Consider the following 26007-nt stretch of genomic DNA (forward strand, 5'->3'; position numbering starts at 1 on the left):
AGAGGGCCAGTGGAGGTTGTCCGGGAGCCTGTGAAGCTGAGCTCTCGTGGCCGCAGGCTGTGAGTGGTTCTGGATGGTCAGCTTCGCACCGGGAGCCTTTCCACCCAGCCTGGGACAAACCTGCCACATGCATCCCAGGTGAAATACGGGAAGGGGTGGGGGTAGGTGGTAAAGCATTTGTATGGTAGTATTTTAAAAATCTATGCCAATCAAAGCAAAAGTTTCATGAATTTTATATTTAAAATATATCTGTGTATACACTCATACATATATATGCACCTCATTGGTCACTGAGTTTAAAGAATTCCCTTTACTGAAGTAGGTGTGATGTGCCCCTTGTTCAGGAGTCACCGTGCGGTGGTGGTGGTTCTGACTCGGCCCTTCCTGGCCACCAGCCTTCTGCTGGGTTACATCCTTGCCTGCTAACTGCAGCAGGTGTGCACCCCAGGGATTAAGGATAGCTAAAAATAACAGTATCATACACATGTGAGTACATTTTTTTCTTAAGAAAAACATCAAGAAGAAACAACCACAAATATTGCTTACAAAAATAAATTCATCACAGCTTGGACTTGGCCACAGGAGGCTGAGCTTGTTACTCTGGAGCTTTCTCTGGGGGGACGACTTCCATCAGCATCTGAAGGTGCATGGTGAGTGGCTCTGGAGGGGAAAAGTGCAGTTAGAAAACTATAGTTAAAAATTAGCTTCACCTCGCTTATCAGTGGGCAGTGATGCTGTTATTACTCCTTGGCAGTGTGTCCCCTGTTGGAGCCCGCGCTCAGGGGACACAGGTGGGTAGAAGTGGGCAGACCCATCCTGGGAGCTGTGGTGGTTCTTTAGACATAAGTTATTTCCCATTAAAGCATTAGGAACCTACTAAATATTTTACAGCCACCAAACCATTTATAGGAAAAATGTGAATGACTCAGTTATATGTGTATATTTAACTACCACTGACCAAGGGTTGAATGTTTAGTCTGAAGTCACGAAGTCTGCATCTTATTTAAAATACAGGTTGTTCATTCTTTTTACCGTCTTAATTTTAACTTCTTATCTGTTTTTGTAGGGAACAACTTGGCTAAATATTCTAAAGCTAAGAAATAAGACATATTTGGGGCCTTTAGGTTGTAAGTTATCCTGGCTGGATTCTCTGTCAGTATGATCGAATGCAAGTCCATTTTCAGAAGCATGGGGAAAAGAGGCTGTTTTTCAGTTAGTAATACCTTTTCTTTCCTTTCTATAGTAGTGCATCCTCTCTCAGCCTAGGGCCTAGATCAGCGTAAAGAGGTTAGGGGTAGGGGGAGCTATTTCAAGAAAGGAGGAAAGTCCTTGGGAAATAATAAAGCCATATTTAGGTTTTGGTTTCACTTTGTGAATGAACATGAAAAGATTCTCTCCTGCTTAGAACACCCCTGTCAGGTGAGAGGTGGTACCAGATTCCACAGGTGGGGACGTGGAGGAAGAGGGAGCAGGAGGCTCAGTCTGAGTGGAGTCTCAGGGCCAGCTTCCCCACCTTCCAGGTGGGTTTTGCTCTTTGCTCCCTTGTATATCTCCCTTAATTGTATGTATATCAATAAAAAACCACATAGCAGTGCCCGAGGAATGATCGTACTTCCCTGTTGAGACGAGCTGAAGGGGAAAGGAAGAGGCAGATTTTTAATCACATCTACTCAGATATTAAGTGGCAGTTGTTAGATTGAGGGTTACATTGTGCACAGCCCAATTCCTACCCTCTGGGAGCTCACAGTTCAGGGTGAGGGAGACCAGGCAAGGCGCAGATCACTGTTGTCCTGGTGAGGGGGCTCAGGAGCCTGGCAGGCCTTTGTGAATGGAGTTCCCTGCCGTTGGCTATGGTGTGTAGAATATAACACACTCTTGAGTGTACTTCAGGGCCCTCTGATGTACTCTGCCATCACTGCTTTCTTTTTCAAAATGAACATGGCTAATGTAGCTAAACTTTTAAACAGCTGTGCTAAAATATACAAAGAACCAGTACTGCTGAGTGAAAAGTAACAGCTGTGGCCTTGGCATTGGGCAGCTCAGGCCCTCGTCCCAGCTCTCACTTTTTGGGTGTCTCTGGGATGCTGCTCAGCCTCCCAGATGATGTCTGTGTATCAGGCACAAGAAGGCAGAGCTCTGGAGGTGGGATGCACAATAGTGTGACTGTGTGTTGTCACTACTGACCTGTACACCTAAAAATGGTTAAGATTTATGTTATGTGTATGTTACATGTAAAAGAAGAAAAGAGGAAAAAAAAAATGGTGCTTTCTTTTCCTGCTTCTTATAGGAAATGATGGGAACAAAGGGAGAGGCCACAGGACCCCTGAGGCGTCACACTGAGGGGAACTGATCATGCATCCTCCCAAAGAGGAGATGAAGTTTGTTAGCTGCGTGAGATCCTGTGATAAGAAAGTCCTGGTAGAATCGGGACAGATGAGGCTACAGGATGTCGTGCCTGTCTTGCTTCACTAACAGCAAAGCAGCAGTCCCTCGGTTGGTACTTACTTGAGATCTTCTGAGCCCATCCAAACTTATAGTGGACAAAAAGGAAATAAAATATAAGGCCGCTCAGCATAAATAACACACAGTAGAGATACTCCCAAGCAGGTTTGCTGATGATTGGGGCCAAAACCAAAAACACGGATAAAAGAGTCACCAAGATGGGGATGAAAATGGGCACCTGTAGGCAAAACAACGTGATGTCATGATTTGGCCATGTGCATTCATTTCCTTTTTGAAAAATTTCATTCAGAACAAAACACTTATAGAAAAAGAAGAATACAGTGAACTCCGTGTACCCTTCCTCCAGTTTCAATCATCTGTAAGTAAAATTGCCAACCTTACCTCATCTTTTTTCTTTTTCCTAGAATATAAAGAAAATGCCATCATGTCATTTTACCTGTAAAATATGCAGCAGTTCTACATCTCTAACTGATGAGGACTTTGTTTTTAACCTGCTTGTTCCCACCTGTCTTTATCTGTCATTAACTTGTTGTAGAAATTGGGTGTTTTACCCTATACAGTGTCTTCATTCTAGCTTTGCCTGATAACCTGCCCCTCTGTCCTGCTTGTTTCCTATAAACCCGTAGTTAGATCTGGAACCAAGACTACTTTGTAGCTGGAGCAGTGCTGTTTCCTTTTGTAACACATCATGAGGCATTTAAGGTCTGATTGCCAAACTTCTGAATCCCTGAAGTCACCCAGTGGGTTCAGGGTCTGCAGAGGAATCCAGTCTCAGCAGATCTGGATTCACCCATTTCTCCAGGGAGCTGTTTCCTTTTGGTAGGAAATGGCATTTAGAAACCATAATCTGGGTGATTGGAGTTCTCAGTGTTCTCTTACAAGGACAGAGAAAAAAATTTTTTTTCAAGAAGGGAAAAAAGTTCAGAAATTTATAGTTCCAACTCAAATGTAAGACTGCATTTTATCCCTTACTTTAGACTTTATGTCTTCTTTCCTTATGCTTCTGAAAATCTTAATGGCTTTCATGTAATTACTTATTTCATTTGTCCTACAATGTGCCTATAATAATCTTCAAAATAACTATACCAGTACTACCACTATAAGTAGTAGTATGAAGTTTAAGGTTTTTTTGCATTTCTTTTTAACTGCAGAGTATAAGCCACAAGGGAGATACATTCAAAGTCCTGTACTTTAATATCAGTTCTAATAATTTTGCTCTCTGTGTGGTTATGTCATCTACTTGTTATAGAGTGAGGTTTCTTTATGTCCATTTGCTTTCAGTTTTTAGGGCTTCGCTTTTTTCCTTTTTTATTTGTTTAATTTTTTAATATTAAAATGTTTTCTTTGTTTTTCCTTTATTCTTCCATTATTTCTTTTTGAGAATAAACACGTATATGCACAAACGTACATACACATGTTCCTCTTCTACTACTCTTACATAAAAGGTAGCAAATGCATAAAACACAGTTTGCACCTTGCTCTTTTCCATTAATATATGCCAGAAATAGTCACAGTACTGTATAAAATTACTCATCCATTTTTTACTGCTGCATACCACTCTACTTTGTGGACGTACCAAAACTTATTCAGTCCGTCTCCCATTAATTGACATTTGGGTTATGTTGACTCTTTTGCTATTACTGATTAATGCTACAATAAATAACCTTGTGTATATTTTATATTTTTGTCAACTTCACTTTGGGATGGATTACCTCAAAGTGGGATGGCTGGGTCAAGAGGTAAATGCATATATAGTTTTGGTGGATATTGCCAGGTTTCCCTCCGTAGTGGCCATACCATTTGTATTGCACTAGCAGTATTTGAGAAGGCTGTTTCCCCATAGCCTCCCTCATGGAACACAGCCAAACGTTGGAATTTCTGCCCATCTGATAGGCAAGAAATGGTATCTTGTTAGAATTTGGGTGTGTATTCTCTTATTAGAAAAAAATTGAGTTTGCTGGGGTTCATTTATTTCATGTTTAAGTGTCATTGCATTTTTTCATTGAATTGTCTTTTTATGTCTTGTGTCCATTTATATCTTTTGTCAATTTCAATTGTTAGTAACTCCCATCTCAATTTTAAATCAGGCATACTAATCCTTTTTTGTGATATTGTTGCAGGTATTTCCCCCAATATGTTATGTGTATGTGTTTTCAGCTTTCTTCTCTTTTTTTGAATGCATGCATTTTTATTTGGGGGGGGTGTATGGTTGCCCCTTTTTAAAAAATTATTTCTTCATTTTGAGTCATAGGAAAGGGTTTCTTCACTCTTGAATTACAAAGCAATTTACACATTGTGCATCAGCACGATATATCAATTTTAAAATCTACATTTTAATATTTTTCTCAGTTTTTAGGTTTTCCCTGGCTATTCTTGCTAGTTAGTTCTTCAATATGAACTTTATTATCAACTCATCTAACTCCAGAAAAAGAATTAGATGGTGTTTTTTATTGCAGTTGCATTAAATGTCTAAATTAATGATGCTGAGTTTCCCTATCCAAGAACATGATGGATTTCCATTTGTTCAAGTTACCTTTTCTGTCTTTCAAGAGAATTATATTTTTCTACTGAGAAATCTAACCTTTTGTTAAGTTTATGGCTAGGTGTTTTTCAGTTTGGGGATGAATTGTTCTCTCTCATCTTTTAATTGGGTATAATTTTTATAAATAAAGGCTATTGATTTCAGTGTGTTAATATTATGTCATATTGCTTCATTTTATTTTCTTATAGTGTTTTCTTTGATCCTTTTGGGTTTTCCAGATGTACAATTTTATTTCCTTTGAAAGGAGAAAGGTTTTGAAAGTCTTTCTAATCCTCATGCTCCACATTGCTTTCCCTTGTCTAATTGCCTTGCTGATATCTTGAGAACTGTTAACTGATAACAGAAACAGAAGGAAGGCATTCTTGGCTTCACTTTAGCAGAGATCTCTCTAGTGTTATCTTAGTTAAAATTGCTTTTTGCCATAGGGCATGTTTGTGTAGGGGATCATGCCAAGGAAAAGGTTACAAATTCCTATTTGTGTTTTTATCAGTAATGTAGTTGAATTTTACCTGGTGGTTTTTGGTAACTATGGGAGGAGATTATAGGGGTTTTCACCATAGGTATAGTAATATGATGAATTCTATCCCCCATGAATTAAATCCAATTCATTCTCATCTTTAACCACCCTAGCACAGACTTGACTTAGTCATGATATGTTTTTAATGTAATTGGATTCTATTTGTTAAACTGTTTTATTTAAAGTGTTTATATCAGTATTCAAAAGGGAGATTAGTCTGTGATTTTTCTCTTTTCCCCTTTTTTGTGCTATCTTTGCAAGGTTTGGTATCAGGGTTATAGTCCATAAAAATAATTTGAAAAATCACTAAAACAACCTGTAGCTTACCCTAAAAAAAAAGAAAAGAAAGCATAAACACACAAATAAGAAACAAAAATGGAGAAAGAATCTCCAGAACATAGGAAGTTTTTTTTTTAAATCATAAACTATTTTTTACAACTCTATACAAATAAATTCAAACACATAGATGAAATGGACAGTTTTCTAGGAAAATACAGTTTATTAAAACTAACCCCAGGAGAATCCAAATTCATGATGAAATTCTAAAAATCAGATAATCCAGTTAAGAACCTTAAGTTCTTTCTCTATGTTTATTCATTCCTTGTACATTCTTTTGGTTTCCTTTGTTGTTCTTTCTCTTGCTTTTTGAGTTGCCTATTTAATTTGTTTTCATTTTTATTGATGTAAGTAATGTAGTGGAACTTCCTTAAAGCACTGATCATAGATTATGTCTTGTTTTCATTATTGTTATTTTCAGGAATTTATGTACTTTCATTTCCTATTTCCTTTTGGACTGAAAAGTTTAATTTTTAAAATTAATTTCCTGTTTTATTGCATTATAGACAGAGAATGTGATCTGTATCATTTCTGAGTTTTTAATCGGGATTTTTCTTTGTGGCATTAAAGATTGTCAATGTTCAGACCTGTCCCATATGCATTTGAAAAGGTGTATTTGCTATTTTGGGGATTCAGAATTTGATACGACTCTCTGAGCTGTACCTTGTTATATTTTCTGACCTTCAGTCACTTTTACTAGTGATGTGCCTGGATCTGTCTTGTTTTCAGGGAGATGTTTTAAAGTCTCCTACTAGTGTGTGTATCTGTTTCTCCTTGTATTTCCTTATAGTTTATTTCGTAAAAGTAATTACTGTGTGGTGTGGTGAAGAAGTTTTCATAACTGTTCTCTCTTTATTGTGAATTCTAGCCATTAGCATTACTGAGTGGTCTTTGTCTTGTGTTTTGGGCCTGAGTGCTTGTCTGATAAGATCAAAACCCCTGTTTTCTGTGTGTTTTCATTTGCTTGATTTTTCTTTGCCTATCTTTTTATTTTTAATTTTTCACAGCCTTGTAAACCTGCCTGAAATTTTTTTTCTTTTAATGGCTGATCTAAAATCATTTAAACTGAGTAAGCCAGTTTATTCATACAGCTGATCATTTTAATCTCCATATTGCTTCATATTTCTATATAAACTATCTCCTACTTACTGTCAGTTTTCTGCCCTTTCTGTGGGAAAACTCTCACCAGAGCTTACTTCCTTTAAGTGGGAAAAATTACCATGTATCATATGAAACCCCAAACTTCTAAACAGTGTTTTTCAGATATAACAGAAAGACAGTAAATGCATATACATATATCTCCAACGTGTGTTATACCTGGAAGTAAACTGCTTTAAAATAACTTCCTGGTGACCAGTTAGTATGCTTGTTAGTAAGTGGTTACCTTTAATGCAGTAACATGTTTCTCAGCATCTGAGACACATGCGCCTCACATTCCAGTATGCCTGCACATGGTTGTGACTTGTGTTGGATTTGGAATGCCATTCGAAACATTTCTCACACATGTATTAAAAATATTGTATTGCATTTTGGGAATGTAAATATTCATTTTTTCCCCATATAACTATGAACTAGAAAAAAGAGTATTAAGAGATTCATAGACTCTATAAAGTTTGGGGATGTTAAAAACTAACAAGCAAAAAACAACAGTAACAACAAAAAACCCTAATAAGCATTCTACTGAGAAAATGTCAATCAGGAAGACATTCTCATTTGTTTCCCTATTCGAGTCTTTATATATAGGTTCTTTTATGATACGGTTTCGTGGATGTGTTTGTGTGTGTGTTTTGGGTATATCTATCTATAAACACTGTTTTTATTCTGAGAGTTACCATTACAAATAGTAGGCATAATACCTTTGTCTCCTCTTTTTTTAGATATTGTCTATAATAAGCAGTAATGAAATAAGCTAGGATTTCTTCTTTCTCCCCCCCAGCATCTATTTTAAATAATATCCTAAGGCAGTTTCTCTGACATACTTTCCTTAACTGGCATACTTTCATATGCTTTCTCTTCCATTTTTGTTGTATTATGTTCTCAGTGCTTAATATCTATATACTGTTTTGCTATCTTTATCTCCCATCATTTAGTCTTAGTTCTTTAATTAAACATATTCACCTTATGCCAATGACGTTTCGATTTCTAAAGCTCATCCTTTAGCGATTCCTTAGGAAGGAAGGACTTGTAACAATATATGTGCTTTGAGTTCTTTCATTGGGAGTTTTATTCTTCAAGGTCAATTTGACTGGATATGAAATATTTGACATTTTCTTTCCTTGAATATCTTAAATAAGTTGCCCACTGTCTTATGGAATGAAGTGTAGCTGATGAGAAGTCTGATGCCTGTATTACTTCCTTTCCTTTATAAGCGAATTGGGGTGGAGGAGGACAGGAAAGGGGAAGTGGATATACCCAAAGCATTTTTTTTTTTAAATCCATAATTTTATCAGAATGTATTTCTTTGTTGTCCATTCTAGTTCAGATTTCCCAGTTATATTGCATGCCTTTCTGTGTGTTGGTTCAAGTTTCCCCCTCCCCCACCACTTTCCCTCCCACTTCAGGAAATGTTTCTTGAATCATAGCTTTTAAGAATTGTATTACTTTCATTTTCTTCTTCAGGGACTCCAGTTATAATGTGTTGATCTCTTTTTTTTTTTTTTTCCTGTCTCCTTACTTAGTTATTTTCTCTTGAATCCTTTTTATTTCTGTTTGAGAGATTTTGCACAGATTAAAAATCTATGCTATGTCATGATTTTGCCTGCTTGATGCCCTGATTGAGGTGGAACTTCCTGATCCCAGCAGGCTGCTCCACTCCTCCACTGACTTCACTGACTTCAGTGATAGTCAAGCTACTGTGCAAGAAAGACTTTTAACCAGATTTATGAAACAAAATTCCAAAGCTAAAGACATTATCTTTATTCTTGCTCTAGTCGCTGAAGCCCTCTTTTTGCCTATCTTTTTCTTACATCTGCACTTGTTATCGTAGGAATCAATAGCACAGGTTTTTTTAAAAAAACAAAAAACAAGCCAAAAATCCTATAACATAAGCAAAATAAAATATGTTCTTCTTATTGGTATATGGACCCACACCAGCCGTGGAGGGAGGTGGGAAGGACCCCAAAACAGACTGCAAACCTGGACTGTTAGTGGTTGCATCCCCAGGAATGGGTCTGGGCCAGAATCAAAAGTCCCCATCAGTCGCCAAAAATATACATGTGAGAGGTTCTGGAACTATCAGAACTGGACATCTCACTTTGGTAAGAGAGACAGGTCACAGGTATTGTTGATAACTTTAATAAATTAATAGTGAGATGGCTGACTGAATCATAATCTGTAATACTCAATGAAGAGCAAACTCCACTCTAAAGTATGACATTCAAGAGAAGAGTCCGGTTGAATAGAAAACATGCTCCTAGAATTTAAAATAGTTACCTCTACCTAGTTCATTTCAGGAAATCAAAGCCACTTGTGACATTTGGGGAACTAAACCTACCTTGATTGGCCTTTTCAGTTCTTTCCTCGTAAACCTCATCACAATTAGTCCAGAGATTGTCCAGCCATAAAACAGCCATGCAGCAAAACTGAAGTAATTGACTAATGAGTTTATGTCACCAGGGATGATATAAATGGTTGCTATGATACTCTAGGAGAAAGAAGAAGGAATTCTTAGGTCATTAGTACATGAAAACATTATCCTTATCACTTCACAAAAGACAGAAGAAACAGTTCTTTTCTATGGATAAACATTTTAATGTGAAAGAAATCTCCTATGTATCCCATTATATTTGAGGTTAAACCAGACTGGTGCTATGACAGCTCTTCTCTTTGAGACGTGATGGAAAGGACTTGGAAAATTTGGAGCTCTTTTAAGCAGGGGAAAAACAAAATGTGTATGTATATTGCACCAGATTCCTAATTATGAATTTTCCTTCCACAGAGTTTTCACTGGGGGAAAGGGCCCTACACTATAAAACCCAGGCTGTCTAGGTGTGGTCTTGACTTGCATTAGCTGCACGGTCCTGGACTTGTAATTCCAAGGGCCTTGTAGTTCTGGGTCTGTTTTCTCATCTTCAAAGGAAGTAGGTTGATAGAATAAGGGCTCTCCTCTAGGGGTGGGAGGAAGAGTCTGGCCCTGAGGCTAGGATGTGCCCAAAACAGTTGCATACAACCAAGGACTATCCCTTCCTGAGAAATTTCAATCAGAATATGTCAAAGGACTTCTGAATTATTGGGCCATAATGAGAAGCTGTTGTCATTAGCCACCTCATAAAATGCCTTATTCTCCTTCCCTGTAAGCTAGTAGGTTTTTGTACAGTTTGTTACCATGGACCCAGAACGTACAAATGTGCACGTAAGAAGTGTAGAGGGTACAAGCTTGGAAGGTTTGAACTGTGTCTTTCGTGGATAAATTCGGAACAAGGAGCAGAAGTTGGGTAAATTATTTGAATTGTTTTGAACTTTTTAATATAACTATTTATATACCTGAGGACTGGGGGAATGTGGGTCATTTGAAAATCACTGAGTGGGACTTCCTAGGTGGCATGGTGGTTAAGAATCCACCTCCCAATGCATGGGACATGGGTTCAGTCCCTGCTCCAGGAAGATACCGCATGCCACGGAGCAACTAAGCCCATGTGCCACAACTATTGAGCCTGTGCTCTAGAGCCCATGAGCTGCAACTACTGAAGCCCACGTGTCTAGAGCCTGTCCTCCACAACAAAAGAAGCCACTGCAATGAGGAGCCCATGCACCACAATGAAGAGTAGCTCCTGCTCACTGCAACTAGAGAAAGCCCGTGTGCAGCAATGAAGACCCAACACAGCCAATAAAAAACTAAATAAGTAAATTTATTAAAAAAGAAAAGAAAATCACTGAGTTTAGTGATCGGGTTTACTTCATCATCCAAACTGAGGGACCCTCTGCCTTAAGCTGGTGTTTTCATGGCAGAATTCATACTTACATGAAAGATGATGGCAGGGGCTGGAGTGAGGCGTTTGACACTAACGTAAGAGAGCACTTTAAGCATGTGGCCTTCCCGGCCTGCAACGAAAACAAGTCTGAAAGGGCAGTAATAAGGAAGTCAGTTGAGAATGAAGTCTGCTGTACCATCACTGAGCAAGTGTGTCCTGAGCATCACTTCTGAGACCACAGAGAAACAGACTGAGTTATGACCCTAGTGTTTTCAGGTAGGAGTCCAGCCTCTTGAGATGACTGAGTTTTGCAGAAGAATATGAGGTGATTAAATGCATCTTAGAGGAATGCATCCTGGTGCAGTGGAGTCAGCTAGGGGGATGGGGGCAGGTGGAGTGGAAGGTTGGGGAAGCCCTTTCAAGGAGGAGATACCTGATCTGAGTCCTGAAATTTATGCAAAAAACAAACATAAAAACTAAACCAGAGCCTATGGACCCCAGTGCTTGGTGCACCTGACAAAGGCCAACACAGACGTGCCTTGCACTTCCTAAATCCAAATGCAGTATTTTTAAACAATCAGAAAATTAAGGGTGAGTCAGCAGATGCAAACAAGTGGCTGAATTGCCCGTGCCCCCCCACACCCCACCTGAACTCCTGCTAAAAGGTTATGTCTAAAATGGTAAATAAAAAGAGAAGGCAAGCTAAACGGGATTCCTAAGGAAACAAAGTCACTGTAAGTAAAATTTTAATCAACAACAGATAAATACAAGTGAAAAAAGTAAAAGCTAGACTGAATATGAACCATAAAGAAATGGAAAATGTAGGCAGGAAATTAAGAGAAGAAACATAGGAAGTAGCTCAGATATATTGAGTGGGGTAAGATAAATTTAAAGAAGAGCAGAGAGCCTTTACACAATCAAAAAACGAGTCTTCAAACTGAACCCTGTTCTAGACAAATGAAACATACCGAGATATAAACATTATAGTGGAAGGGAAAAACTTTTTTAAGGTACCGAATTTAAAAAATTAACTACAAAACTAGGACAATCAGAACAATAGCCATTTCATGGGAAATAACACTTTCAAAGTGATGAGAGAAATTGATTTTTCTGCATAGCTTAGACTTCTGCATAGCTGAAATATCATTCAAGACTATTAGCAAAATACATTTTTAGATAAATAATGAATTTACAGTTCTTCAGTCCTTGTTAGAAACTATTAAAAAGTCTACTCCAACAAAAGAGGACATTAAACTGAGAAGGAGTTGATTGAGGAAGCAACGTTAAGGAAACAGCAGTAAAGCACATTTGGTATGTAAGTATCAGATTTTTTTATTTTTGTCACGATGGACATTTTTTGGAGGGTTGGTTGGGTTTATAAACAAGGTGTAGGTGATACACTAGGTGATATGAAAGGGAGAGCTCTTGCAAGAGAAAGAAGAGATTTGAGATACTGATAGACTCTACTAGGTATTCATATTAAATTTTAAAGGTAATTGCTAAAAGAATAGAAATTTCCATCCACATCAGCAGAACAAAAAAAAAAAAAAAAAGGAATAAAGGAAATTTGATGGTTAATAAATCAGGGTAAGATTTTTTTAAGCCAAAAAAGCACAAAGGAATATGTTAGAAATTAATCTAGCAGTAATCAGTCAAATGTGAACAGATTCCACTTGCCCAGCTGGAGACTCAGGTTGGGTTTTTATAAGAGACAGAAGTCAGAGCCCATGACACTAAGAAGTAGACAATAAAAGGGATGGGATATGTTACCAAAAGTAGCAGCCTGAAAAATGGCTAATTCAGCAATATCAAGATCAGATAGAATAGAATTCAAGGCAAAAAGAGCATACCTACTGAAAAAGAGAACAGTCTACCAAGAAGATATGAAAAACAGAGCCCTTGCAAATACACAGTAAAGGTAGAAAATCAACCATGTATAAAGCTAGTAGGAAGGTTAAAAGACAATCATCTATATCCACAATAAGCAGTTAAAGAATACACAAAACAATTAGATGTAAAACACATTGTCAAAAACAGTAATTGTGAGACTTCCCTAGTGGCACAGTGGTTAAGAATCCACCTGCCAACATAGGGGACACAGATTCAATCCCTAGTCCATGAAGATCCCACGTGCCTTGGAGCAACTAAACCTGTGTGCCACAACTACTGAGCTTGCATTCTAGAGCCCACAAGCCACACCTGTGGACCCCAAGGGCCACAACTACTGAAGCCCATGCACTCTAGGGCCTGTGTGCCACAACTACTGAGCTTGCATGCTGCAACTACTGAAGCACATGTGCCTAGAGCCTGTGCTCTGCAATAAGTCACCACACTGAGAAGCTCGCACACCACAAAGAGTAGCCCCCACTCACTTCAACTAGAGAAAGCCTGTGTGCAGCAATGAAGACCCCAATGCAGCCAAAATAAAACCTACCAAAAAACCACAACAGTAATCGTAAGGGGAGGAAGGTACAAATGCAGAGTTGTTAAATGCATTTGAGATTAAGAGATCATCAACTTAAAACATCATGTACACATGTAACTATATATGTATTTTGGAAGTGAGTAGATAGAAAAAGGTATTCCATGCAAACGGAAATCAAAACAAACCTGGGTCACAATACTTAGACAAGCTGGCCTTTAAAATAAAGACTGTTACAAGAGACAAGGACATTACATAACAATCAAGGGATAGATCCAAGAAGATATAACAATTGTAAATATATGTGCACTCAAACATAGGAACACCTAGATATATAAAACAAATATTAAGAGACATAAAAGAAGAGTGACAGTAACACAATAATAGTAGGGGACTTTAACACCCCTACTTACATCAATGGACAGATCATCCAGACAGAAAATCAATAAGGAAACACTGGCCTTAAATGACACAATAGACCAGATGGACTTACCATATACAGAACATTCCATCCCCAAACAGCACAGTACACATTCTTTTCAAGTGCACATGGAACATTCTGCAGGAGAAATCATATGCTAGGCCACAAAACAAGCATTGGTAAATTTAAGAAAATTGAAATCATAGCATCTTTTCTGACCACAATGCTATGAGACAGATCAACTATAAGATAAAAACTGCAAAAACACAAACATGGAGGCTAAACAATATGCTACTAAACAACCAATGGAAAAAAAAAACAACAACCAACCAATGGATCACTAAAAAAATCAAAGAGGAAATAAAAAAATACCTGGAGATAAATGAAAACAAACACAATGATCCAAAATCTATGGGATGCAGCAAAAACACTCCTAAGAGGGAAGTTTATAGCGATAAGAGCCTACCTCAGGGAATGAAAAGACTCTCAGACAACTTAATCTTACACCTAAAAGGACTAGAGGAACAAACAAAACCCAAAGTTAGTAGAAGGGAAAAAATCATAAATATCAGAGCAGAAATAAATGAAATAGAGACTTAAAAAATAGAAAAGATCAATGAAATTAAGAGCTAGTTGTTTGAAAAGATAAAATCAATAAGCCTTTAGTCAGACTCATCAAGAATAAAACGGCCCAAATCAATATCATCAGAATTGAAAAAGGAAAACTTATAAGTGACACCACAGAAATATAAAGGATCATAAGAGATTACTATGAACAGCTACATGCCAATAAGATGGGCAATCAAGTACAAATCAACAAATTCCTAGAAATGTACAATCTCCTATGACTGAATCAGGAGGAAATATAAAATATGAACAGACCAATTACCAGTAATGAAATTGAATCAGTAATTTGAAAACTCCCAAAAAAGAAAAGTCCAGGACCAGATGGCTTCACAAGTAAATTCTACCAAACATTTAGAGAAGAGCTAATACCTATCATTCTCAAACAAGTCCCAAAAATGCAGAGGAACACTTCTGAACTCGTCCTATGAGGCCAGAATCGCCCTGATACCAAAACCAAAGCTATCACAAAACAAGAAAATTACAGGCCAATATCACTAATGAACATAGATGCAAAAATCCTTAAAATATAAGCAAACTGAATTTAGCAACACTTTAAAAAGATCATACACCATGATCAAGTGGGATTTACCCCAGGAATGCAAGGATGGTTCAGTATCTGCAAATCAATCAGTATGATTCATCACATCAACAAATTGAAGAATAAAAACCATACGATTATCTCAATAGATGCAGAAAAAGCTTTTGAGAAAATTCAACATCCACTTATGATAAAAAAAAAAACTCTTCAGAAAGTGGGTATAGAGGGGACGTAACTCAACATAATAAAGGCCAATATATGATAAGCCCACAGCTAATGTCATACTCAATGGTGAAAAGCTGAAAACATTTCCTCTAAGATCAGGAGCAAGACAAGAATGCCCACTCTCACCACTTTTATTCAACATAGTATTAGAAGTCCTAGTGACTGCAGTCAGACCAAAAAAAAAAGAAAGAAAGAAAGAAAAAAAAAAGACATAAAAGGAATCCAAATTGAAAAGGAAGAAGTAACTGTCACTGTAGACAATATGATACTATACATAGAAATCCTAAATATATTACAAAAAACTACTGGAGTTCACTGATGAATTTGGTAAAGTTACAAGATACAAAATTAACGTACATAAATCTCTTGCACTTCTATACACTAACAACAAACTATCAGACAAAGAAATTAAGGAAACAACAGCATTTACAATTGCATTTAAAAAAATAATAATAACATACCTAGGAATCAACTTACCTAAGGAGGTAAAAGACCTGTACTCAGAAAACTGTAAGACACAGATGAAAGAAATTGAATAAAACACTGACAGATGGAAAGATATACCATATTCATGGATTGGAAGAATTAATATTGTTAAAATGACCATCCTACCCCAGCAATCTTACAGATTCAATGCAATCCCTATCAAAATGCCAATGGCATTTTTCACAGAACTAGAACAAATAATTTTAAAATTTGTATGGAAACACAAAAGACCCCAAATAGCCAAAACAATCTTCAGAAAGAAGAACAGAGCTGGAGATATCACACTCCTTGGCTTTACATTATACTACAAAGCTACAGTTATCAAAACAGTACGGTACTGGCACAAAAACAGACACACAGATCAATGGACCAGAATAGAGTGTCCAGAAATAAATCCACATACTTATGGTCAATTAATTTACAACAAAGGAGGCAAGAATATGCAAGGGAGAAAAGACAGTCTCTTCAATAAGTGGTGCTGGGAAAACTGGACAGCTACATGTAAAAGAATGAAATTAGAACATTTTCTCATACCATATACAAAGACTCAAAATGGATTAAAGACCTAAATGTAAGACCAGAAACCATAAAACTCCTAGAAGACAACATAGGCAGAACACTCTTTGACATAAATTGTAGCAATATCTTTTTGGACCTGTCCCCTAAGGAAAAAGAAACAAAAGCAAAAATAAACAAGTGGGACTACATCAAACTAAAAAGCTTCTGCAGAGCAAAAGAAAACATCAATGAAATGAAAAGGCAACCTACAAAATGGGAGAAAATACTTGCAAATCATATGTCTGATAAAGGGTTAATATCCAAAATATATAAATAACTCATACAACTCAACATCATAAAAACAAACAGTCCAATTAAAAAATGGGCAGAATAACTGAATAGTTATTTTTATAAAGAAGACATACAGATGGCCAAAAGTCACATGAAAAGATGCTTAACATCACTAATCACCAGAGAAATGCAAATCAAAACCACAATGAGATATCACCTCACACTTGTCAGAATGGCTATCATCAAAAAGATAACAAATAACAAATGTTGGCGAGGATGTGGAGAAAAGGGAACTCTTGTACACTGCTGCTGGGAATTTAAATTGGTGCAGGCACTATGGGAAAAAGTATGACCCAGCAATTCCACCCCTGGGTATATATCCGAAGAAAACAAAAACACTTAATTCAAAAAGATACATGCACTCCAGTGTTCATAGCAGCATTATTTACAATAGCCAAGATATGGACGCTACCTAAGTGTCCATAAACAGATGAACAGATAAAGAAGGTGAGAGATATATATATATAATGGAATACTACTCAGCCATAAAAATAGAATGAAATTTTTTCTATTTGCAACAATGTGGATGTACCTGGAGGGTAGGAACTGATATTATGCTTAGTGAAATAAGTCATACAGAGAAAGACCAATACTGTACATTGCCACTTATATGTGGAATCTAAAAAAATAAACTAGTGAATATAACACAAAAGAAACAGACTCACAAATATAGAGAACAAACTAGTGGTTACCAGTGGGGAGGGGTTTAAGATGTACAAACGACTATGTATAAAATAAGCTACAAGGATAAACTTATTGTGCAGCACAGGGAATAGAGGCAACATTTTATAATAACTATAAGTGGAGTATAATCTTTAAATACTGTGAGTCACTATGTTGTACACCTGAAACATAAAATATTGTCAATCAACTACACCTCAATAAATTTTTAAAAAAACAGGAGGCTGTGAAACACAGGAGGCAAAACTTGACAAATCCACTGTGAGAGCTTAAGATTTGAACAGTCAATGTACAAGCTTAATGATAACATAAAAACGTAGACGTTAATAGAATACACATTATTTCCAAGACATGGGAACACTTATAAAAATGGCAGTAAGCCACAAGGGAAGTCTTAAAACTTCCAAAGAAGTACTATCCTAAAGCTCACACGCTCGGAGTACAATACAGTAACATCAGACGTCAGGGATACACAGCTGGGCAAAGTTCACGAGTGTTCCCCGCTGCAGGGTTTATGAAGACCACCCCCACCCACCCCGTGAGTGGAGGTGATGTGAAATTACGCCACATCGTAAGGTGGATTCCAAAGCAGCTGTCTCTAGACCAAGTAAGGGCCAGAGGCTGGGCAGGGGCTGGCAAACTGCCTGTTTATGTAAATAAGGTTTTAGTGGCCCCTAACCGAGGCTGTTGGCTTTCCTATTGCAAAGACAGAGCGTGACAGGTTTACACTATCTGCCCTTTAAGTGTACCAATACCTGGTCTAGACTGCGTGTCTACTAACATGAGACGATGTTCAAGAATGCTCTTTCGGTGAAAACTCCCGCTGGTAAACCTCGCTCACCAGGGTCGCCCAGCCCCGCCCGCGCCACGAGCCGGTCTGCACGCTTTCCACTCCATCACCCGGATTCTGGCTCCTGCGGATGCCAAGGCCCTGTGCGCGCTCCGCCCCGGGGTGGGGGCCTGGCCCTACCTGCCCGCAGTAAAGCACGACCCGTTAGCGGCGCCGATGGTTGAAAACGCCACGAAGAGTGGAACGACCCACGAGGCGGGGTAGAGGACGCGGTCACCAAAGGTCTGCGAGAGAAGTGGGTGCGTCTTGAGGCCGTGCGCCCCCAGAAGCCACTGGCCCCCGCCAGCAGCTGCACCCTCCCAGCGCCCCGCTGAGGTGGGCTCCTGGACGTCTCCTCCCAGAGGAACTGTGGAGTGCCAGCAGGTAGGAAACGATCTCCTCTGCAGATGGTGACGGAGCTCTCTTCTCCACCCGCTCCCTGGCATAATTCTCAGTGCCTCGTCATCCTCTGACGCCCCCGCCTCTCGCTCCGTCGGAATGACCCGGTCTTCCTCCCACCTGAGCCTCCGGTTCTCTGGTCAGTGGCCCCATCACCAAGCCTGCATCTCTCCACACTCCCCATCCTTGCCATCTCATTGTCTGTTTTTAGTTTCATTTCCTGTCCCTCCCCAACTCCGTAGGCCTCCTCCAGCACGTGGCTGCCACCTACCTTTCCCCCATCCCACATCCCATCCCTCTGCCCTTGCTTCCTTCCCCACCCAGCTTGAATTCCACAATTGGTTAGTATAACTCCCTCCTTCAATGACCCGCCCCCCGCCCCCCGCGCTTGCTCTCCCTCACACTTGACTGTGGAAGCCGCACCCCTGGTGAAGTCCAGCCCTGATGCAGCTACACTACATGCCTGCCCCTGGGGGCAGTTGAGGTGTGCTGGGAAAGTAGGACCTGCCTCCTGCCAGCCACCTGGAACCTCAGCTGGGTCTCTGGTGCTGCTCTAACCTGCTCACCCTCCCGGTGTCTGGTCTCCTAGATGCTTCTTCCCTCCCTGTGAGGGCCCTTCAGCTTACACATCTATCCCTTGCCTCCCCCTTCCCACAGACCAGGCATCCTCCCTCGCAGACCCTGGGCACTCACCACGGCCACTGCCTGGGACTGCAGGAGCTCAGTGGCCGACATCACAGTGAAGTAGGACACGTTCATGAGGATGTAGCACCCTGTCACCAGCGGGATCCCAATGATGATGGCCAGGGGCAGGTTTCTGGGAGGGGCAGGAAGCCAGGGACCCAGTCAGACCAGAGCATCCACGAGGGACTCCCAAGACTGTTGTCCTTGTCTAGTCCTCCCTTTCACCTGTTCCCTGGGGAGGGCTGGGGTCACAGCTGCCCTTCCTGAGGTCCACCCAGAAGCAGGGGGCTTGTGGAACAGCAGAGCCCCAGCGGGGACATGTGGCATTTTCAAATGAGAAAGAACTCTCCCTCTCTGAGACTCCAGGGCAGTAAAATTGAATGGGTTATAAAGCAAAATAAGCTAAAGTGAGAGTTCTTCCTTTCTCTCAGCAACCATTCTACTACCCAAAACAAAACCAAGCTCTAACGACCGGAGATGAGCTCATAGGAAACCATCCATGGTCTGAAGGAGGTGATGGGTGATGGGGAAAACAGTTCCCCTTTATGGCTGGGGGAGAGAAACACGCTCACTTGTCCACTGTCTCCTTGCCCTGACTCAGCGTTCTTACCTGAAAGGGTTTCTAAGTTCTTCTGTAATATAGTTGAGTTGATTCCTAAAAAAGAAAAAAGCAACATGAGTAACATAATTTTGACTTTCTTTGCTAAGATTATGAAACACAAAATAAAAAATGTAGGCCTTGTTTAAGCTTCTCCATCATAGAGAAAATACCCTGGTGGTGGTGGGTCTACTAAGACCTGCACATCTTTCAGTTGGCAAGTCTTTGCCTTTCATGGGAACCGTGTGTTGGGAGTAATGAGTCCCTGATGTGTTTTGAAAAAAAAATGGAAGATTCTTTGTCTGAAAAGAAAATGAAGCCTGCAGATGCTTTGAATGAGGGAAAGACCAGCATCCTCGATGGCCACTGGACATAAACAGAATCTCATCGACTAAACCTAGTATTTGCAAGGTTGAAATATGAATAGAAGTGCTACCAAACATTCTCGCCTTGTCCAGTGCCTGGCAGCCCTCACCGCCTCCAATCCAGCTGAGCCTGTGTGTGTCTGGTGAAGCTTCTGGCACAGGGCCCCCCACTGCGGGCTCACAGGCCACTGGGTCAAGGGCTGGTGCCATTTGAGCAACTAGGAAAGGAGCAGGTGCCTCGGTGTCTCGGGTCCGAGGAGAACAGAAGGATGAGGGGTGGGGTGTTTAACAAAAGGGAGATGTGAAGGTAAATGTTAGGGTCCCACCAAACCCCCAAAAGGAGAAGTCACTGCTTTCCATCCAGTTTCAGTAAGATAGGGTAAAGAAACCCACAGCCAGACGTGTGCCACTTAGGAGTGTCTTACCATCCATCATACGCCCAGAGGCCATTGTAAAACGCCAGACTGATGGTTCCCACAGACAGTTTTGTGCCCGCAAAAGAATTTTCAAAATTCTTTGTATTTCCTATAATTAAGCCAGACAGTGAACAGTTGGTGTCAGCTGACCAGACTGGGACTTTGCTTCATCTCCATGTGAGGGAAGGGGATGACTAATGACCTCAGGTTATTAAACAAACTCTGAACAATTGGGAAGCTAAAGACTGTTTCTGTTGAATTCCTGTCCTCAGGATATGCTTAGGAGCAAGATCTGCAGACGGTCGGGGCTGCGTGGTACCACCTCCCCTCCAGCCGAAGGTCACCTTGGGCCAGGAGGACAAGTCCGCTGATGATGATGATGGCCACGATCACCATCTTGGCCGCGGTGAACACGTTCTGCACGTAGCTCCCCAGCCGCACGCTCAGCGCGTTCACCATGGTGATGAGCACTGGGGAGTCAGAGGGGGGCATCGCTCTGTGTCTGTGGGCTCAGCATCTCCCTCCTCTCTTAAGGCCCTGGAAAGAGTCTCCTTTCCATTCCCAGGCTCACTGCCATTCCCCTCCCCCGCCTCCCCTCTTCACTGCCACATCCATCAAATGCCCCTCTGAATGCCAGCCGGGGCTGCCTCCCACCGAGAGCAACGGAGAAGCAGCCAGGCCCCGGCCAAGCACTGCCCCGTGGGACAGCCGGCAGCCAGCCCTCGCTGACAGCAGGGACCGGACGGCAAAGGGCATCAGGCTCGGGGCCTAGACTAGACCCGGCTCTGCTCCTCACCAGTGCCTCCAGGCCCACTCGGCCTCTTTCTGGCTGTGCAGGAGCAGAGTCTCCCCATGCCACCTGTGCCAGGTCTCCTCTGACGCCTGCCCAGCGTCTCGCCCAGGTACTCACAGATGGCGGCCGCAGCCAAGAATTTGACGACAACTTGAGGAGGGCTGCAGTCCGGGTAGAAGGGCGCACAAACGTACTCAGAGAAGCTGAGACAGATGATGGCGAAGGACGAGGGCTTTATGACGAACAGGCTGGTCCAGGAAAAGAGGTAGGCAGGAATGGGGCCAAAGGCCTCCATCAGGTAAGGGTACTCGCCCCCTGACTTGGTGATCATCGTGCCAAGCTCCGCGAAGCAGAGAGCGCCTGGAATACAGAGAGGAAGGGGACCCCGGGCTCCCCGTGAGGCACTGCCCTGGTCGAGGGAGTCCTCCGCCCCCGTGGGGGCGGTGCTCCCGGAGCCCACCACGGTGCCTCTCGCTCTGAACTCTGGCCACTGGACATCCCGTGAAGCCCGATTTACACCTATCTGCGCACAAGCACTGAAGGGGATCCGGGCAGCAGCGAGGCCGGGCACAGACAGAACTCCGCTAACCTGGCCCACATTCCGCAGGGGCAGTTCACCGGGGCGGGGCGTCTTTGTTACCCAGTGTCGCGAGAATCCCACAAGCCGTCCATATGATGAGACAGGGTCCCACAGCTTCTGTGTTGCTGAGCACAGACTTGGGGGAAATGAAGATCCCGGAGCCGATGATGGTGCCCACGATGATACAGGTGCCACTGAACAGGCCCAGCTCGGGTGCGGAGGAGGGGAGAGGGGAGTCAGTGCTGCCGCCTGGCCGCTCAGAGGCCCAGACGCAGCCCCTCCCCCGCCCCACTCCGGGCGCGGCCGGGGCAGCCCCAAGCGTCCCAGGCACCTTCACCGTGTGCTCTTTTTTTTTTTTTTTTGGTAGTTGTGGCACACGGGCTTAGTTGCTTCGCAGCATGTGGGATCTTCCTGGCCCAGGGATCAAACCCATGTCCCCTGCATTGGCAGGCAGATTCTTAACCACTGCACCACCAGGGAAGCCCCTGAATCACTTCTTCTTTTTTTTATTTTTTTGGGGGGTACACCAAGTTCAATCATCTGTTTTTATACACATATCCCTGTATTCCCTCCCTCCCTCAACTCCCCCCCCACCCTCCCTCGAGTCCCCCCCAACCTCCCCGTCCCAGTCCTCTAAGGCATCTTCCATCCTCGAGTTGGACTCACTTTGTTATACAACAACGTCCCACTAGCTATCTATTTAACAGTTGGTACTATATATATGTCTGTGCTACTCTCACCGTGTGCTCTTGCAAGGAGAGACCAGGGCGTTGCTGCTGGGGCTTTGCTTGTATAGATTAAGTCAATTAATCCTTACAACAGCCTCATCAGTCAGGTATGGCATTGTCACACCCATTTACAGAGGAGAAGACAGAGGAGCAGAAAGGTTCCGTTAGTGCCCAGGGTTCACAGCCAGTGCAGTTCATAGGCCCGGCTGGGGTTCCACGTGCCAACCCTCATCACCCTTGACAAAGGGGCCCAGGTGGTAAAGGCCGATCTGACAATCACCAGCGAGAAAGGCCCGCGGGACCCGCCTCTTAGCTGGGCAGAGCCGCACGGAGCTTCTCCCCCCAAACTAAGAGTGAAGTCAGGGTTTAGGGCTCCTGGCCAGGGGAGTGGGGGTGAAGGGGTGAGGGGGTGAGCAACAAGGCCTCCAGGGACAGAAGCACTTGGGGGCTGTGAGCTTTCTCTGATGCCATTTTGTAGACTATGTGCTCCCTACCAATGAGGCCCGGCTCAGACACACCCCGCATGGTTCCATTCTTGTGAAATTCCGCAACAGGGGGAACGAGTCTGCAGAGATAGAACTCGGGTGGAAAGGGGCAAGAGCGGACGTTCTGCGGTGACCAATGTGCCAAACACTTTGAACTGAACACTGAAGATCTGTGCATTTCATTGTATATAAGTTATACACAAATCAAGAAAAAAAAATTTTTAAAGGAAGAAAACAATCTGATTCAGGCCCCTACTTGTAACGTCAGCCCCCTGAAGCCACTGGCCTGATTTCTGGAGCCGAAGGTGAACATGCACCTGCTTGTCTGTCTGGACAGAGGCTGCGCTTAAGATTCCCTCTCAGAAGACATGGAAGAGCCCAGCTGTGACCGGCCACCAAGGGATACGCAATTGGAGGAGGGGTCCCTGGGAACAATGTCGGCTTCCATCTCCCTCTGCCGTTTCAGCTCTCCTCCTCTAATGGCCCGGGTTGGCTCACCAACGCCTCGGGGGCCCCCCAGCAGCCTTCCTTCTGCTGAGCTCTGCATTCGCCCTGAAGCTGCCTAACCAAGTTTAGGACATGCTGGAGATTTGCTCAGCTGTGCTTCTCTCACAGCCAGTGTTGTTGCCCATCAGCCAACTCCTGGGGACTCAAGATCCCAGGCCAACACGTGTCAAGCCACATCATTCCCCCCGTCAAGCCCGTGGTTCCTCCTCCATCTCCTCTGCTGCCGGGGGGGAGCACCCAGAGGCTCTGCCCAGAGCCCAGCCCACTCGTCCTGCCCTTGGTGCCATCCTGATCCCGCTCTGGGACCCTTGGTCCTCACCCTCTGAGCCCCGAATCTTATCCCCAGCCCCTGCTGCTACCACCCAGCTGGGACTAGCTCTGCGAAGCGTGGGGCTTAGAGCTCTTTTCTGCCTCCACTCCCCAGCCCGCCAAAGCTCCCCCTCCCCCAGGCCCAGTGCTCTGGCCCCTCTACGCCACAGCCACCTCCAGTCCAGCCCTTACTATCGTCCAACGCAGAGGGATCATCTATGTCACACCCATGTCAGACCCACCCCCCGCAGCTACTAGAGGGGACTCCCACATCAGAAGTCCTCCCTGACCATCCTGGAGAGGCCACTGGTCTGAGCAAACACCGGCCCCTCCAGGTGCTCGCCCAGCACACAGAAGCACACATGCGTTAACCTCACAAGGATATGCTGAGTTCCCTGGCGAGAGGGAAAGCGGTGAGCGCCAGGGATTGTTCAATCAGATGTGGCGGGCGGGCAGGGGACTTGGCTGTGCACCCTCCCCAGCCCCGGACCTGGGAAGGGGCTGCCCCCAAGGACGGCCTTACCTCCTTTTGGAGATTCGTGGTCTTGGGTTCCCTGCTCTGGATCGACTTCTCATCCTCTCTCCTTTTTCTCAGGCTTGTCTTTTCCATTTTACCCTCCTGCCAGTTCTGCGAGGCTGCAGGGAGGACAGGATGCAAATGGGGGCTCAGCTCAGCTGTTGCCCCTGGATTGTGGGAACTGATGACTCGCTACAGTTTGGGGAAAGTGCAGTTGTCGGCTCTTTAGGGGTAAATTTGCTCAGTCCCAGCAAAATTTTGACTGCTGTTCGGACCCTGGGCAACCACGGTTCTGAGGTCTTTTCCAAACCCCTCCAGTGCCGCCGCGCCCCCTTCCCTATCCTGTGTGTCCTAACCCTCAGCAGTGATGTGCCTGAAAGTTATCCTACAGCCCAACCTCGTTTTTTCAAAAGCTTTGAAAAAGAAATATTTTAAAACATACTGGAATGTACTTAGTGGAGTCAAGTCTGAGGAAGGAAGGATTTTCTCATAATGACTTCCCCAAATTAAGGCACCTCTCACACAATGGATCCACGGGATAGATATTTTTTCATTGAGTGATGCAAGGAACATTGCTGAGGAAAATCAGTGCAAGGATGAACTAGTGAGTGGTCATTCCCAGTTCCCTTCCTCCAAATAAAGTCCCTCTCAGGTCCCTGGCCAGGGGATCAGCCAGGCTTCCATCACCCGGCGGCCTTACCTTCTCTTTGACCTCGAGGAGCCCAGGGACCTGCCCGGGGCAGCTGACCACCTTCCTCCACACAGTCGCACCCCAGGAATGGCCATGTCTCGTGCCCAGGAGAGGAGGAAGCCAGAAGGTACAGAGGTCAACAGGGGTAATGATTAAACACCTTTTTTTTAAGCAACAAAGCTTGGATACACCACACAAAAAGGGGAGGGTCGGGCAAGCCAGTTTCTCTCCAAAATGTTTTTGTTTTGTTCATTGTGTCCAGACCAGTTTGTTTTAAAGTTAACCAGATTCCCCCAAATAGCTACATCCTGTAAGGAGAAATCTCTCTAAAGACTGGAACTAGTGGAGATCAACTTTGGAGCCCACTCTTTTATGACCTTAATAGGTTCTATTTACAACTCCGGGCAGGCAGCACAAACCGCAGCACTGCACGTGGAATTCGCAGGTGAGGGGCAGCTGTTTCCCTCCCCGCTGAGGAACTTCCTCCAGCGTCCTTGGTCTGCCTTCCCCCTGGTCTTGGCCAAGCCTGGTCGGTGGGGGAGTCCTTCCCACTCACCTTTGCCAGTGACTGGATTTCGGCCCCACCTGGACCCGCAAAAGTTTGGCAAATGGGGACACAGCAGTGAGGTCTGCCAGGCCCCTGCTCCAGCCGCATCTACAGCCCTGGCCGCATCTACAGCCCTGGCCACATGCCCCTGGGATTTGGTGCCACTGCTGCCCAAGTGGCCCAGGCCTGTGCTCGTAGGACTTTTTTTTTTTTAATTAATGTTTTAAATTGGAGTATAGTTGATTTACATTGTTGTGTTAGTTTCTGCTGTACAACAAAGTGAATCAGTTACACATATGCATATATCTATTCTTGTTTAGATTCTTTTCCTATATAGGTCATTACAGAGTATTGAGTACTGTGCTGTACAGTAGGTTCTTATTAGTTTCCTATTTTATATATAGTGGTGTACATATGTCAATCCCAATTCTCCCAATTCATTCCTCCTCTCCCCTCTCCTCCTTGGTAACCATAAGTTTGTTTTCTACCTCTGTGACTCAATTTCTGTTTTGTAAATAGGTTCATTTGTACCTATTTACATT

The 26007-nt window shown here is 42.9% G+C and overlaps 1 protein-coding gene across 1 annotated transcript; it reads right to left on the bottom strand.

Annotated features, from left to right (window-relative positions):
* Positions 1–431: 431 nt before the first annotated feature.
* SLC7A9 (solute carrier family 7 member 9) lies at positions 432–24320 on the bottom strand. The gene is made up of 13 exons (XM_057712182.1): positions 24234–24320; positions 21742–21889; positions 21219–21461; positions 20653–20778; positions 20318–20417; positions 19540–19584; positions 18939–19062; positions 17988–18091; positions 10819–10915; positions 9352–9501; positions 2506–2680; positions 547–660; positions 432–461 (listed from the first exon to the last, which is right to left on the bottom strand). Exons 1-12 carry the CDS (start codon positions 24318–24320, stop codon positions 596–598), a joined length of 1464 nt encoding a protein of 487 aa, XP_057568165.1. The 3' UTR covers positions 432–461; positions 547–595.
* Positions 24321–26007: the final 1687 nt, after the last annotated feature.

The sequence above is a fragment of the Hippopotamus amphibius genome, chromosome 16 (assembly GCF_030028045.1).
Source record: "Hippopotamus amphibius kiboko isolate mHipAmp2 chromosome 16, mHipAmp2.hap2, whole genome shotgun sequence".
NCBI lineage: Eukaryota > Metazoa > Chordata > Mammalia > Artiodactyla > Hippopotamidae > Hippopotamus > Hippopotamus amphibius.